This window comes from Huiozyma naganishii, chromosome 11 (genome assembly GCF_000348985.1).
Source record: "Huiozyma naganishii CBS 8797 chromosome 11, complete genome".
NCBI classification, from domain to species: domain Eukaryota; kingdom Fungi; phylum Ascomycota; class Saccharomycetes; order Saccharomycetales; family Saccharomycetaceae; genus Huiozyma; species Huiozyma naganishii.
This window is the reverse complement of record NC_035932.1, coordinates 225,042-238,899: the sequence shown is the minus strand read 5'-3', so window position 1 is coordinate 238,899 and position 13,858 is coordinate 225,042. Positions and strand designations below refer to the sequence as shown.

At 52.8% G+C, this 13,858-nt stretch overlaps 8 protein-coding genes across 8 annotated transcripts; 3 read left to right on the top strand and 5 right to left on the bottom strand.

Annotated features, from left to right (window-relative positions):
* Positions 1–90: 90 nt before the first annotated feature.
* Positions 91–1,764, top strand: THI20 (trifunctional hydroxymethylpyrimidine kinase/phosphomethylpyrimidine kinase/thiaminase; the record flags this gene model as incomplete). Its single annotated transcript, XM_022610435.1, has 1 exon — positions 91–1,764. The coding sequence occupies one exon, from the start codon at positions 91–93 to the stop codon at positions 1,762–1,764; it is 1,674 nt and encodes a 557-aa protein (XP_022466732.1).
* Positions 1,765–2,038: 274 nt separating this feature from the next.
* Positions 2,039–2,893, top strand: KNAG0K01210 (uncharacterized protein; the record flags this gene model as incomplete). Its single annotated transcript, XM_022610434.1, has 1 exon — positions 2,039–2,893. One exon carries the CDS (start codon positions 2,039–2,041, stop codon positions 2,891–2,893), a length of 855 nt encoding a protein of 284 aa, XP_022466731.1.
* A 208-nt stretch (positions 2,894–3,101) lies between these two features.
* On the bottom strand, positions 3,102–4,022 carry GPM3 (phosphoglycerate mutase family protein GPM3; the record flags this gene model as incomplete). Its single annotated transcript, XM_022610433.1, has 1 exon — positions 3,102–4,022. One exon carries the CDS (start codon positions 4,020–4,022, stop codon positions 3,102–3,104), a length of 921 nt encoding a protein of 306 aa, XP_022466730.1.
* A 281-nt stretch (positions 4,023–4,303) lies between these two features.
* On the bottom strand, positions 4,304–6,427 carry KNAG0K01190 (dipeptidyl-peptidase III; the record flags this gene model as incomplete). Its single annotated transcript, XM_022610432.1, has 1 exon — positions 4,304–6,427. One exon carries the CDS (start codon positions 6,425–6,427, stop codon positions 4,304–4,306), a length of 2,124 nt encoding a protein of 707 aa, XP_022466729.1.
* Positions 6,428–6,622: 195 nt separating this feature from the next.
* ARG1 (argininosuccinate synthase) lies at positions 6,623–8,173 on the bottom strand (the record flags this gene model as incomplete). Its single annotated transcript, XM_022610431.1, has 1 exon — positions 6,623–8,173. One exon carries the CDS (start codon positions 8,171–8,173, stop codon positions 6,623–6,625), a length of 1,551 nt encoding a protein of 516 aa, XP_022466728.1.
* Positions 8,174–8,386: 213 nt separating this feature from the next.
* Positions 8,387–9,640, bottom strand: GPD2 (glycerol-3-phosphate dehydrogenase (NAD(+)) GPD2; the record flags this gene model as incomplete). The annotated part of the gene is made up of 1 exon (XM_022610430.1): positions 8,387–9,640. One exon carries the CDS (start codon positions 9,638–9,640, stop codon positions 8,387–8,389), a length of 1,254 nt encoding a protein of 417 aa, XP_022466727.1.
* A 1,067-nt stretch (positions 9,641–10,707) lies between these two features.
* Positions 10,708–12,159, bottom strand: PRS5 (ribose phosphate diphosphokinase subunit PRS5; the record flags this gene model as incomplete). The annotated part of the gene is made up of 1 exon (XM_022610428.1): positions 10,708–12,159. The coding sequence occupies one exon, from the start codon at positions 12,157–12,159 to the stop codon at positions 10,708–10,710; it is 1,452 nt and encodes a 483-aa protein (XP_022466726.1).
* Positions 12,160–12,380: 221 nt separating this feature from the next.
* Positions 12,381–13,805, top strand: APM4 (Apm4p; the record flags this gene model as incomplete). Its single annotated transcript, XM_022610427.1, has 1 exon — positions 12,381–13,805. One exon carries the CDS (start codon positions 12,381–12,383, stop codon positions 13,803–13,805), a length of 1,425 nt encoding a protein of 474 aa, XP_022466725.1.
* Between the last annotated feature and the right edge of the window lie 53 nt (positions 13,806–13,858).

Below are 13,858 nucleotides of genomic sequence, written 5' to 3'. Positions count from 1 at the left end.
AATTCAGAGCAGCTCGAGAACCCATCACAAAGAGAGAATGTATATCTTGCCAGGTTCCTAGCTCTATAAAGAAGCCCATCACACTTGACAATGTCGTTCAGTAAAATTGTCGTGAACACACCACCTCCATATTTGTCGCTCTCGAAAGATGAGCATCTGCCAGTCGTTATGACTGTAGCCGGGTCCGATTGCAGCGGGGGTGCTGGTGTCGAGGCTGATGTGAAGACCATCAGTGCACACAGATGCTACGCCATGACCTGTGTGGCTGCCCTAACTATTCAGACCCCTCTGGCAGTGTACGGTATTCAAGACACCCCAGGAAAAGTCGTATCTCAGATTCTGGATGTAAATCTGAAAGACATGAAGTGCGATGTCATCAAAACTGGTATGCTGACCGTTGATGTCATTCATGCTTTGAGTGAAAAATTGCAAAGCATTCCAGATGCGCAAAGACCCAAGTTGGTCGTAGATCCTGTTTTGGTGGCTACAGTGGGTTCTGCGTTGGCCTCAGAAGATGTTGTGACCGTCATTAAGAAAGATTTGACCCCCATGGCTGATATCATAACACCAAATATCCCAGAATGTTTCAAATTGGTCGGGAAAACTTGCAAGATTGAAAAGCTAGAGGACGTGTTCCAACTGGCTAAAGACGTTTCCAAAGAATGCAACTGTGCAAACGTTTTGGTCAAAGGTGGGCATATTCCCTGGAGCGGGTCTGAGGACAGATACATCACTGATGTGTTGTTGGTTGGCGCTGAAAAGAAGTTTATCGTGTTCAAGGGACATTTCACCGAAACCACGCATACCCACGGTACCGGCTGTACGTTAGCCTCTGCGATTGCTTCTAACGTTGCCCGCGGTTATTCGATCCCACAATCAGTGTATGGGGCCATTGAATACGTTCAAAACGCAGTTTCTATTGGCTGCGAGGTCGCTCAAGACCACGTCAAGTCGAACGGTCCTATCAACCATGTGTATGCAGTCGGAATCCCATTAGAGAGGATGGTCGAAGACGAATGTTTTTCCGCACACGAGATTGTTGTCAATGGCAACAACGGTAAAGTAAACCCCCAAATTACCAATGACCTGCCCTTGATGAAGAAGGACTTTACATCTTATCTGGAAAATCACCCAAAGGTTAAGCCACATTGGGAGAGTTACGTCAATCACGAGTTCGTGAAGAAGATTGCTGACGGCACTTTAAAGCGTTCCAAGTTTCAGTTTTTTATTGAACAAGACTATGCGTACCTGGTAGATTATGCGAGAGTGCACTGTATTGCCGCTAGTAAGGCCCCATTGTTATCCGACATGGAGAAGGAACTCACCATAGTTGGCGGAGTCAAAAAAGAGATGGTCCATCACAAGGAAAGATTGAAGAGCGACTTCGGCGTCAAGGACGATTCGTACTTCGACCACATTAAGAGAGGGCCCGCTTTGAAGACGTACTCCAGATACTTTGCGGATGTTGCCGTGAGAGGCAACTGGGCAGAACTAGTAACCTCTTTAACTCCATGCCTAATGGGGTACGGTACCGCCTCGAAACTTGTCGAGAAGAATATCACAACGAAGGATCCAATGTACCTTGCTTGGCTAGACGTTTACAATTCGGACGACTATCAAAACGCTATGGTCACTGGTAGAAAAATGATGAACGAGATTGCCGCGACGTATCCACCTGAACAAATCGAGACTTTGATCACCATCTATGCAGAAGTGTGTGAGTTGGAAACCAAATTCTGGGATGCTGCCCTAAACTACGAATAAAGTGCGGATCATGCACCCTCTTTTTCTGTGTGATATATCAGATTTTATAACTACATAGGCGCAGACTAATCTATAGAATCATTCCAAGAATAACCTTCAATTGACTGTCAGTAGTGGTGTCTGTTTTTTATTAGAGGCCACTTCGACTCCGAAAAAATTAGTGAAAAAGAGCAAGAGTAATACAGGTTGGCGGTTAACCACCCGCCGGGATATGTGTCAAGTGTCAACCGGGTAAAGAGAGTGAGTGGGTGTGTACCGTACATAGCGTTATATAATGTCCTCGGTGAACAATTCGTACCGTTTCGATGTTGAACCCCTGCTTTTACAGTCTTTCCCACTAGCAAAGAGGCGTGTTACGCTCTCCATGGCGAAATTCGATGACGTAACAGCAATATCAAACGTGAAGTCTTCGCCACCCTCTTCAGCATCCATAAGCGCATTTATAGAGCTTCGGGAACAGAGGAATCAAAGAACCGCTCTGACCCCCCAACGATCCAGAACTTTCCATGTGTCGAAGCTTTCTTCGTACAACAAACTGGGGTCTAGTGCATCAAAGTACAGTTCCTCCCGGGAAAAGAATCCGTTTAAAGAGTACGCAGACGTGTTTACGTTACCATTGGATCAGCAATTGAATCTCAGTATGGACTGTTTGAGCGACCAGGCCAATTATACTACGAACAAGTCGGTTGCATTCGATACTGGAGAAATATGTCCTCTTTCCGCAATCCCGTTGGAGAACTCAGGGATGTTCCAATACGAGAATAACGATTCTATAGAGAAATACAGTTCTCCAGTACCTGACCCGCCTGTACAACTACCGTCGCAACGCCCAAAGAAAACTTTTACATGCCACCTGATGGACCCTGATGGGGGGAGGTTATGTGGAGCCCAGTTTGCGAAAAACAATAAGTTGAAACACCATCAGCAAATAGTACATGCGAGAATAAAGCCTGCATTCAGTTGTCTTGAATGCATAGAGTCCCTCGGTGCAAAGGGTGCCAAAAAATCGTTTTCAAGGCCAGACGCACTCACGCGGCATGTCAAGACGCAGCATCCTGACATAACCCCTGAGAGGAAGCAAGAGATTGCAGAGTACAGCCGCCGCAACATCGCATATCTGGCAGTATAAATATTTTCATAAAGTCGTTATACAAGGGAGAAGCGAAACAAATCGTATAAACCATACGGTTACGCTTTTCTTCGCTATACATATGTATTCAAAACCACCAACGATGTCAATAATAAGGAGTCATATCATTCTATCAAATAAAAGTCATAACGGAAACAACAACAAGGGAGGGGAGGGAGGGACAGAATGTGATAGTGATGTTTTTTAATCATGGGTTTTTCTCGAACCCTTCTTTGCGGACTTTAGCGGCGTTGATCACCGCGGATTCAGGATCCAGATAAAATCTTTTGACAGGTGAGAAGTCGTTTCTGTTGAGCTCCAAGACCAGCGGGATCCCGTTTGGAATATCTATATCCTTGATGTCGTCGTCGGAGATGTTGTCGAACACTTTCAGGATCGATCTAACAGAACTTCCGTGTCCAACGACCAAACAGGATGCCAGGTTTTGCTCTTTGCCAAACCGCAAAACAACGTTATCCAAGAATGGGTTAATTCTGTCGACCACCTCCTTCAGGGACTCACTCTCCGGTAGTTTCTCACCTTGCCCCTCCTCGACGGCGTATTTTTGTTGTCTGTTGGGTTCCTTGAACTCGTAACCGGTCAGGGAACCGACCTCCCCTCGTTGCTGGACCATTTCCAAGTTCAAATCAGCATGAGGAGGCTTACCTTGGTAGTCTCTTCTGATGTACATGTACTCCTCGTCACCGTATTCCTTCAGTATCTTTGGCTTCCTCTGGCCCTGCCAGGAACCGTAATGTCTTTCGTTAAGTCTCCAAGTCTGTAAAACGGGGATCACGTCACTGTCTGTTTCATTGGGGAATGGCAGTTGTTTCAACTGCGCTGCATCACCACCAATCACCTGGAAATCCGGTCTCAAATGCAGCTGGTTCAAAATGGCCTCCATGGTCTGCTGCGTCCTCACCAACCGCGAAGTGTACCCAATTTGGGGCAGGGGCACGTTGTGCTCCTCGCAGTACTGCTTAATGAGCTCACCGGAATGCGCAGCTTGCGACTTCCCCTTTTCCGTCAGCCTCGCATCGATCCATCCACAGAAGATGTTCTCATGGTTCAACTCGCTCTGCCCATGTCTCAGGACAAATATCTTCAACGTCGCGCTCTGAGCAGTCATTGTACGGCAAACAGATATATATGTGTATGTATATATGTAGAGCTATTGGACCTGTCTAGCTACCCTGTGTTACTCTCCTCGTTTGACACATCATGACACTTGTATCCAACGGAAAATTTCAAGTTCCTTCGAGGGGATCTCGAGGCACATTTTCGCCGAAAGAGTCCCTCTTATATAACAATGCAGCATCGGAAGGCACGGGTGGTTGGTGTGATCACCAGGTACGAAGGGCTGGCGACGAGGGTCCCAGGACGCTCTACCAAGAGGGTCTACCCGGGGGACTAGCAGTCCCTCTGCGCGAAGGACTCGAGCATCCCTTGCGAGGTCTCAGCGTACTCGTGGACGGTGACTGTGCCGTCCTTCTGCGATGTGTTTGCCTGGACGAATTGTCTTCTGGGCAACCTCTTGGAGATGACGAGGTCCCGGTACGCGGCGAGCTCTGGTGTGACTGTGGAGCGGTCGACGTAGTACTGAGACCCAGCCTCGACGTCGCCGGAACACTTGTACACGTGCAGGTGGTGCAGGTAGTCCCTGACACACTCGTGGCCCGCCGCAGTGATCAGGTCTCTGTTCAGTACGACGCGGAGGTCGTTCCCGTCCGCCGTTGGCTCTATTTGTAGGAAGCCGCTGTCCCCAGAGTGGTGCAAAAAAGTCTTCATGATGGAGTACCTCGCCTGCATGTGCGGTTGCCCCCATTTCCCACTCTTTGGGTCCCAGTACTCCAGAGCCATCAGCCCGGCTCTTGCCATCTGCAAGTACCCGCTGTAGACAATATTGTCCTGGTCCTCTTTGCTCTCGAACCCGAAAATCTTTAACAAGTCCCTGTTCGTGATCAGGTACATGGCAACCACCTCGGCTCTCGTTTCCTCAAAGGCCCCCGCAAGAGACCCAAATTTGGACCCCCAGGTCTCTCCCAGCTTGTAGTAAGAGGTTACTGGGGTCTTGCCGTCAACTCCCACAGGTGGAGACTCGATGTCGAAGTTGAACTGGCCCTCGGCTATCTCGCTCAGTAGCTTCCCCGTGCCGTGTCCCAGCAATTCGTGGATCCCCACTTGCACTTCAAATGACTGCGATTGGTATTTCTCAAATACGGATCTGTCCTCCTCTCTGATGAAACTGGGGGGGTGTTTTGAGCTGGACGCCGCCGAGGCACTTAAAATGTTCCCAAGGGACACGTTCTTGAAACCAACGTTGAGTCTCACGTCGTCGTAGTTTGGAATGTTGATCCCCGCTGGGATACCAGACCCGGTGAACGTTAGTACTTCCAGAGAGGTGAAATCTGGGGCATGGAATTTAGGTTTTTCGTAATCAGCGCTCCAGGGCAACAGGTTGATGAAATTCTTGGCCTCTTTGACCAGTGTGCTGAACTTTTGTGTTCTCTCCTTGTTTTGCACAGCAACGAGCGATTCAAACTCACCGATTATGCCCGAGGGTTCCCGGTACGTTTCGATGAACCCAATGTTGGTTTCGACAGTGGGGGAAATGTCCTTGACCCAAAGACGCTGTGCTTGTTTGTGTGCCTTGGCAGACCCCGTCTGGAAATGTTTGATGTACAGGGTCAGCATCTGTTCTTGAGTGTCGTTGGCTACATGTTCACGCGCACTTTCCAAATATTTGACAACGGACGATAGTTCTCTCGAGTGGTCTCCGAATTGGAAACTCACAGTGTACTTTCCCCCCGCGATGGTAAAGCCTTGGGGAGGGTACTCTTCTGGGATTTCGTTTTCCTTGTTCGCGGACGCAACAAGGATGACGAAGCTGGTGTCGTTCAGTTTTTTGATTCTTGTGTTTTCTGGTAAGATATCATTCTTGGCATACAACTCGTTCTTCAGCAATTGCATATCCTCTGGGGAGACTGGCGAGTCGCCAACGTAGTAAGCGGATACGTGTCCCAGGGATGGGAATCCAAGCAATGCAATGTCTTCATCGACTTTATAGATCCCACGACGAATCAGGTCCTGCCAATTCTGGAACGCTGCGCCGTTGTCCGTATGCGCTGTGGTAATTTTGCCCATCAGGTCAATCCCAGCTGATTTCAACAGTTCAAACCAGGTGTCCTCACTGCATCTGGGGATGAATTTGGAGTCCCCGAATGACTTGTAATTCCCGAGGTTACTTAGAAACTGAGAAACGTACTCCAAATACAGCTTCACGGCCTCGGACTCAGGATACACTCCCCTAAGCCCCTTGTGGATCAGCAGGATAAGATCGAAGATCGGTTCGCTCTCGGGGGAGACTTGTCTCAGGACAATACGGGACCCTGCATGCGAGGCCCTGGACATGTAGTGGGCGTACCGTTGTTCACGGTCAGTCAATTGGTTGAAAAACCCACCCTTCTCCTCTTTGCTGCCTAGCAGGGACAGCATGGTCAAAGGTGCATCGTGATCGGCCCAGTATTGTGACATTGCGACTGTCGTACTATGGCCGTGGTTGTTTGCCTACTGGGAGGGCTCTTTGCTCTTAAAGATAATATTAATGATATTTTCAACTTGAAGAGGGTGCAACGAGAACGTCGTACAAGTAATGATATGTAAATGATAAGTTGAAAAGTGCGAAGAAAATTATAGTATTATTTATATGTGCGTGATGAGCAGTGCTACTCACAAGTTCAATTTCTCGTTACGGTCCTTCTTAGCCTGTCCGTACTTCTTGATTCTGATGGCCTGGATGGCGATGAACCCAGTGGTGTCCGTTGGCAAGAACCCGGTCAATTCGTCCATGGAGGACTCCGTTGCGTCGTAGAGCTTTTCAGTGTTCGAGTATCTGCCCAAGACGATGACGTTACCCTTGTACAGTTGCAGTCTGACGGTCCCGTTGACAGTTTCCTGCGAAGGTTTGATCATGGATCTGATGAACTCGCACTCTGGGGTGAAGTAGGACCCGTTGTACAGCAGTCTGGAGTAATTTGGCGTGACGAACGCGTCTCTTAGGGAACGGACCTCTTTGTCGAGGACGAGCCCCTCCAAGTCGACGTGAGCCCTTCTCAACACGGTGAGTGGAGCCTGTTCGTAGCAGCCACGGGACTTTAGGTTGATGTACCTGTCCTCGACGATATCGATTCTGCCGACCCCGTTGGCCCGCGCAACGTTCGAGACCGTGTTGAAGATGTCTAGTGGTGTTGTCGCGACGACTTCTTTGCCCGTCTTGTTGCACTTGAACTGGACCTTCACGGGCAACCCCTTCTCGAAGTCGATCTGCAAGTCCTGAGGCTGGTCGGGAGCGTCCTGTGGGTCTGTGATGAGTTTCCACATGTCCTTTGGTGGGGTAGTGTTAGGGTCCTCCAGGATCCCTGCCTCGTAGGAGATGTGAGCCTGGTTTTCATCCGTGGACCAAGGCTTGGACTTGGTCTGCGTCACGGGGATACCCTTCGCGGCGGCGTAGTCCAACAGGTCCGCTCTCCCGGCAAATCTTTCAAAGAACTCAGGCAATCTCCATGGAGCAATGCACACGACATCCGGTTTCAATGCGTAGAAGGACAATTCGAACCTGATCTGGTCGTTCCCCTTCCCCGTGCACCCGTGCGCGACCGCGAAACACCCCTCTGCCTCGGCAACGTCGATCTGAGCCTTAGCAATGACGGGTCTCGCAAGCGATGTGCCCAACAGGTACACGTCCTCGTACACTGCGTTGACTTGCACCGCAGGGAACAAGATATCCTCCACGAACTGCGCGGTGCAGTCGACGCAGACGAACTTGGTGGCCCCGATCTTCAGAGCTTTCGCCTTAGCCGCGGCGAAATCCTCCTCCTGGCCAACATCCGCCATGAACGCGACCACCTCGTACCCTTGCTCGAGCAGCCACGCAAGGATAATAGAGGTGTCCAACCCACCGGAGTACGCCAAGCAAACCTTACCTTTAGACATTGTTAATAGTGTGGTGTATGTGTGTGTGTGTGTGTTCTTATTTTGTGTCACAAAAAATGGAAAGCGACCGGAAAGGGAAAGTGCAGTGTGCTTGTAGTGTTGCACCGGAAAGTAACCGTTAAGTGCAAGAGAAAGAGAGCTCAGCACGCACACGCACACTATATATATACGACGGCGGGTTCCAATGTCCTTTAAGTGAAACAGAGAGCGAGGTGCTGCGTGCGGCGCCGAAAAAGCTGGGCGAGAATGGGCGGCCTCTGCGGTGTTTTCTGTGCAGCGGTGAGTCATGCATCACACGCACCCCGGCGGTTGTGCGGCCGCTTCTGTGCGCTGCTTACGAGACGATGCGTCACGGCCTCGAGGCTGTTATCCAGTGTTCGATAAGCGTCTGGCGGTGTGCTGTGCGCTGTGGGTGTAACGTAAGTGAGACTCTGGTTCGTTATACATATTAGTAGTGTAGTGTGGTCGTTATGTAGTGGGTGGTTGGTTGGTGCTGGGTGTCTAGGCATCGACCAGTGGCCCCTCGTTGTCCACGACGGCCGCGTCCGCGATGTCGCTGCGGGAGAGGTCGCTGCGGGAGAGGTCGCTGCCTGAGAGGTCGTCGTCCTCGGTGACGAAGGAGTCCAGTTCCTCGATGAGGTCCGGCAGGTTCTTCATGGGCACGCCGTTGTAGACGATCTGGTACACGGCCTCGAAGAGTGGGTACTCCTTGGTCATCTCGCAGGTGTCGAGCCACTCGTGGACCTCCTTGCACGTGATGATGCCCTGCGCGGACTGCCCGTTCAGCAGGTCCCGCTCCACTTCGAAGGCGTCCTTGCCCGTCTTGGCCATCATCTTGGCGACCTTCACGTTCCTGCCACCGGAGCACGTAGTGATCAAATCCGCGACACCGGCGGACTCCTGGTAGTAAGTCTCCACTTTACACTCGGGGAAGAAAGTACGGCCGAATTTGATGATCTCACCGAGCCCAACACGCTGGATCGCTGCTGCGGCGTTGTTCCCCCACCCGAGCCCCTCGACGAACCCACACCCCAACGCAACAACGTTCTTGAGGGCCCCCGCGATGGAGATCCCCGCGACGTCGTCGATCACGTTCACGTGGAAGTACGGTCTATGGAACAGCACTTTCAAAACACGGTGGTCGACGTCGTACCCCTCGCCGCGGAAATCCTTGGGCAGCTGGTACGCCACTGTGGTCTCTGACCAGTGTTCCTTGGCGACCTCGGGGGCCAGGTTTGCACCGGACAGAGCACCACACTGGATCCCCAGCTCGTCGGTGATGTAGGAGGACAGCAGCTGGACCCCCTTGCGGCCCACCTCGAACCCCTTGAGGCACGAGATCGCACGGACGTGTGGTTTAACGTGGCCCTTGAGCTGATCCACGATGCGGCCCAGAAACTGGTGCGGGATGTTGAACACGAGGATATCTGCGTCGCGGACGGAGTCGATCAAGTCCGGGTTCGCAACAAGGTTCGTGGGCAGGTCGATGTTGGGCAGGTACTTGACGTTCTGATGCTTTGTGTTGATGATCTCCGTGAGCATTTCGTCGCCGACCTTCTCGTCGAAGACCCACATCGAGACCTGCTTACAGAACAAGTGTGGGTGCTGCGCCGTGTTTTCAGCGACCACTTTCGCGATGGTGGTCCCCCAGTTTCCTGACCCGATGACGGTCACTCTGAACGGATGCCTGTGCAGGGCGACGACAGAAACGGGCTGCTCGTCGCCGTGCGCATGACTCTCACCTTTACCTGGCATTTAATGGTGGCTGGTGCTTTTGTAGGTGTATGTAGGAGAATGAGCAAGGTGTCAAGGCACAGAGAGTGTCAATTACGGGGGAAGTGAGAACCACACATTGCGACCGTGCCACTACTGAACGTGCAAAGCGCATTCTACTTTCCCAGATGTGCAAGTATTACCCAGAGCTATATAAAGGTTCTGGGGGGAGAGGAACAGCGAGGGATGCGAGAGAAGAGTGGGCCGTGATGCTGTAGCTGGCGAGTGCAAGCGGGCAGTGAGCGCTGAGCTCAACACGGTTCTTGCAGAGGGGGCGGTGGGGAGCGGCGGGATCTTCCCGCGTGGGAGGGAGCCCCTGCCGGGCGTGTCGTGGCGTGACGCCCCCCTCCCGCCCAGACGGCGGCGTGCGCGAATTCCCGCCCTCCGATTTCCGGGCGGCGGGGGTTCCGAGATCCGCTTTCGGGGGGCGGGAGGGGACGCTGGGTGGGTGGGTGCGGGTCACGTGGTGCAGTGGACCTGGTGCGGGACGGGGACCGCAACTGGAGACAGTTTTCCATTACCCGGAACGCATTGCTTTCTTGCACAGTGAAGGACAAGCTATTATCTATATACCTTTTGCACAGACCTTGCATTTCAAGTGCTACAGCAGGGATTGAAATTTTTGGCAATTTTCTCCGGAGGAATTGAATTTTTGCAACACCGCACCAGGTCTAATTTGAAGAGCAGTCACGTGACAGGATGACTGAGTGCTAAAAACACACACGAGCATTTCTTGTTGTGTAGTAGTTGCCCAACCGGGATAACAGTGATGGTGGTGGGCAGTCCCCATAGACTGTGACAGCACTTGCAGTGCACGCCCTGTCCAAAAGGTATATAGGTAAATGTGCTCTATTGTGTTTCCCCCCAGTCTGCAATTCCGCAGCACAAACACGTGATTCCGCACCAGGTCTACCCGGCCTGCTGCTTTCTCGGTTTCTCGGCTTCTCCGTTCCTGGACTGCTCGGATGCGGTAAGCTGTCCCTGGCCCGCACGTCATCTGTATGTGTAGTGTGTTTATTATGTAGTGGTAGTGGTTGCAGCACGACGCCTCACCAGCCGTACTCGAACAGCATCGAGATCGACTCACCGTTGTGGATACGGCGGATGGCCTCGCCGAACACGCGCGAGACGTCGAGGATGTCGACGCGGTGCTTGCCCAAGACGGCCAGCGTGCGTTCCTGCGGGATCGTATTGGAAACCACAATCTTGTCTATGGGTGACCGCTTGATCCGCTCTAGCGCGTCCCCTGAGAAAACACCGTGTGTGGCGATGGCGTACACGGCAGTAGCGCCCTGATCCTTTAGTAGCACGGCGGCACGAGTGATCGTGTACGAGGTGTCCACGAGATCGTCTACGAGGATGCACGTCTTACCACGCACGTCCCCGACTATCATCGTCGTTTGTACAAACTTGGATGACGAAGCAGAGGATACAGAACTGCTAGAACCAGACCTGTGTAAGGCGGGGGCCCCCGCGGGCGGTGGGTTGTGCTGCAACAGAGGTTTCGAGGGGATGTCTGCACCACTGGTCAGAGTAGCGTCAGGTGGACCCTTCAACAGTTGCGACCGTCTCTCCTTGTGGATCATCGCAAAGGATAGTTCCAACGCGTCTGCGACAGCGGTGGCCCGCTTCGCACCACCGGCATCCGGTGAAACAACAACTGCGTCACGGTACCCGGGGATACAGTGGTGGATGTAGTTCTGCACCAGCGGCTTACAGTACAGGTTGTCCACGGGGACGTCGAAGAACCCAGGGAATTGACGGTCGTGGAGGTCCATAGTGATGACGTGGTCTGCTCCAGCAGCAGTCAGCAGGTTCGCAATCAAAGTCCCAGCTTGAACAACCCACAGTTTGTACCCTGCGTTCTGCGCGTTGAATAACTCCTCCGCCTCAGCAGATGTAGAGGACGGTGGCTGAGGGGTTTGCTGGCCACCGCTCCGGTTTAACTTCCCGCCCTCGGGGATCATCGGGATCCGTGAGGACCCTACAGTGGTTGGTGGTGGTCTCACGGGAGTGGGGGACTGGATCGTCGATCGTATCGCACTGTCGAGAGACTTGAAGGGCGAGTCAGCACCTGGTCTCTGCGTCGTCGTGACAGTCTTGCCACCAGCAGTTGGGGTCGCTGCGGGCGTGGAGGCGGAGGCTGACCCACTGCTCTTCCGTTGAGAAATTATGGGCGCACCCTTCGCAGTGTACGGGATATCTGGTTGTCTAGAGTAACAGAAGTACGGGATCACAGCGGTGACCCGCGACGCGGACGCAGACTTGCACGCACTGATCAGGATCAGCAACTGCATGAAAGTGTCATTCACGTGGCCACACCCACTCTGGATCACATAAACATCCTTCTCACGCACTGACGACTTCACGGCAATGCTCGTCTCCCCGTTCGAAAACTTCCCAAGCTCCACTTTCGACGGCTGCACGTCCAACTGCGCGCAGATCTGCGCCACCAACTTCGGGTGCGAGTCGCCACCAAATATAACCAGATTGTTGCTCATGCCAATCCTCGACTTCTCCTCCAGTCTCAACACTACTCTTCACCAACTGTTCCCCCTCCCTCACGACCTCATCGCTTGAAACTTTCCAATCGTCAAAAAATTTTTCACTTTCCTGAAATTTCATCGATTCAATATAGGAAAGGGTCCCCCAATACCCACCACTAAGAACCATCGCACTACCCATTGCATCACCCTGGCCGTCTCTCGCTTCTGCATCCCGCATGATCAACGCAGTGCTGGTTTACTCCGCTCGCGGGGAATTGATCGTTTCCAAGATGTTCAAACCCACTTTGAAACGGTCCGTCGGCGATATCTTCAGGGTACAGGTCATCAACAGCCTGGACGTGCGGTCCCCCATCCTCACACTCGGGTCCACGACGTTCCATTACGTGAGGACACCAGGGGAGGGGCTCTGGGTGGTCTCCGTCAGCAGGAACAACGAGAACAGCGCGGCCACATGGGAGTTTCTGTACAAGTTCGCAACGATGCTCGCCGCGTACAGACTGGACTCAGAGGAGGTTCTCAAGGAGGAGTTCATGCTAGCGTGGGAGTTGCTTGATACTATGGTCGAGGGGGGAGGGATCCCCTCAGAGACGGACCCGCACAGGATCATCAGCGCGATGTCCGTGAAACCCGCGATGTCGCCGGTCGATGTCAGAGCGGACGCTAGACAACAGCAAACGACGACCTCGACGGGGGCATTCGGGCACGCGTTCCCACAGCTGCTCCATAGGGCGAGCAACCCGGGCGGGATCAGCATTCTGCCGCACGCAACGGGGGACGGCGCGCAGCTCAAGAGGAACGAGATCGTCATGGTCGTGCAGGAGTCTATCAGCATCCTCGTTTCGAAAGACGGGTCCATCCTCAAGGCGTACGTCGACGGTGGGATCGACTTGACGACGAAACTGGAAGGTGCAGCGGTATGCCAGTTCGGTCTGAACGACTCCCTGAGCACGGACAACTCGAGCAACTCCAAATGGGACCCGCTGCGGTCCAAGGAGACACAGGGCACAAACCTCGAAATGAAGAACGCACACGTCGGGACCGTGCTCCTCAGAGACTGCAAGTTCCACCAGTGCGTCTCCCTGGAGAGATTCGACCGCGACAGGATCATCAGGTTCACCCCGCCAGAGGGGACCATTGAGCTAATGAAGTATCATGTCAGGGATAACCTCAACTTGCCCTTTAAAGTGACGTCGATGGTCATCCCGACAGCGAACAACGAAACAGACTACAGAGTCACGATCAAGTCGCTGTTCCCGGGGAAACTGTCCGCGAAGAACGTCACCATGAGGATCCCAGTGCCCCCGGGGACACTCGACTGTAAGATCAACGTCTCAAACGGGAACTGCAAGTTCCTGCCCGAGGAGAACGCAATGGTGTGGAAGTTCCACAAGTATAACGGGCTCACGGAGAACAAACTCAGTGCTATAACAGTGCCCACAAGGGACACCACACAGCTTGCACTGCAGCAGTGGTCGCGGCCGCCCATCTCTTTGGACTTCGAGATCTTGATGTACAGCAACACGGGCCTCGTAGTGAGGTACTTTACCGTGCTCGACAAGCACAACAACAACACCAAATTCAAGACAGTGAAGTGGATCAAGTATGTGTCACACTCTGGATCCTACGAGGTACGTTACTGAGGTGTGCCCACGGGCCCACACACACACACATCATCGCACTACTGTTCATCGTA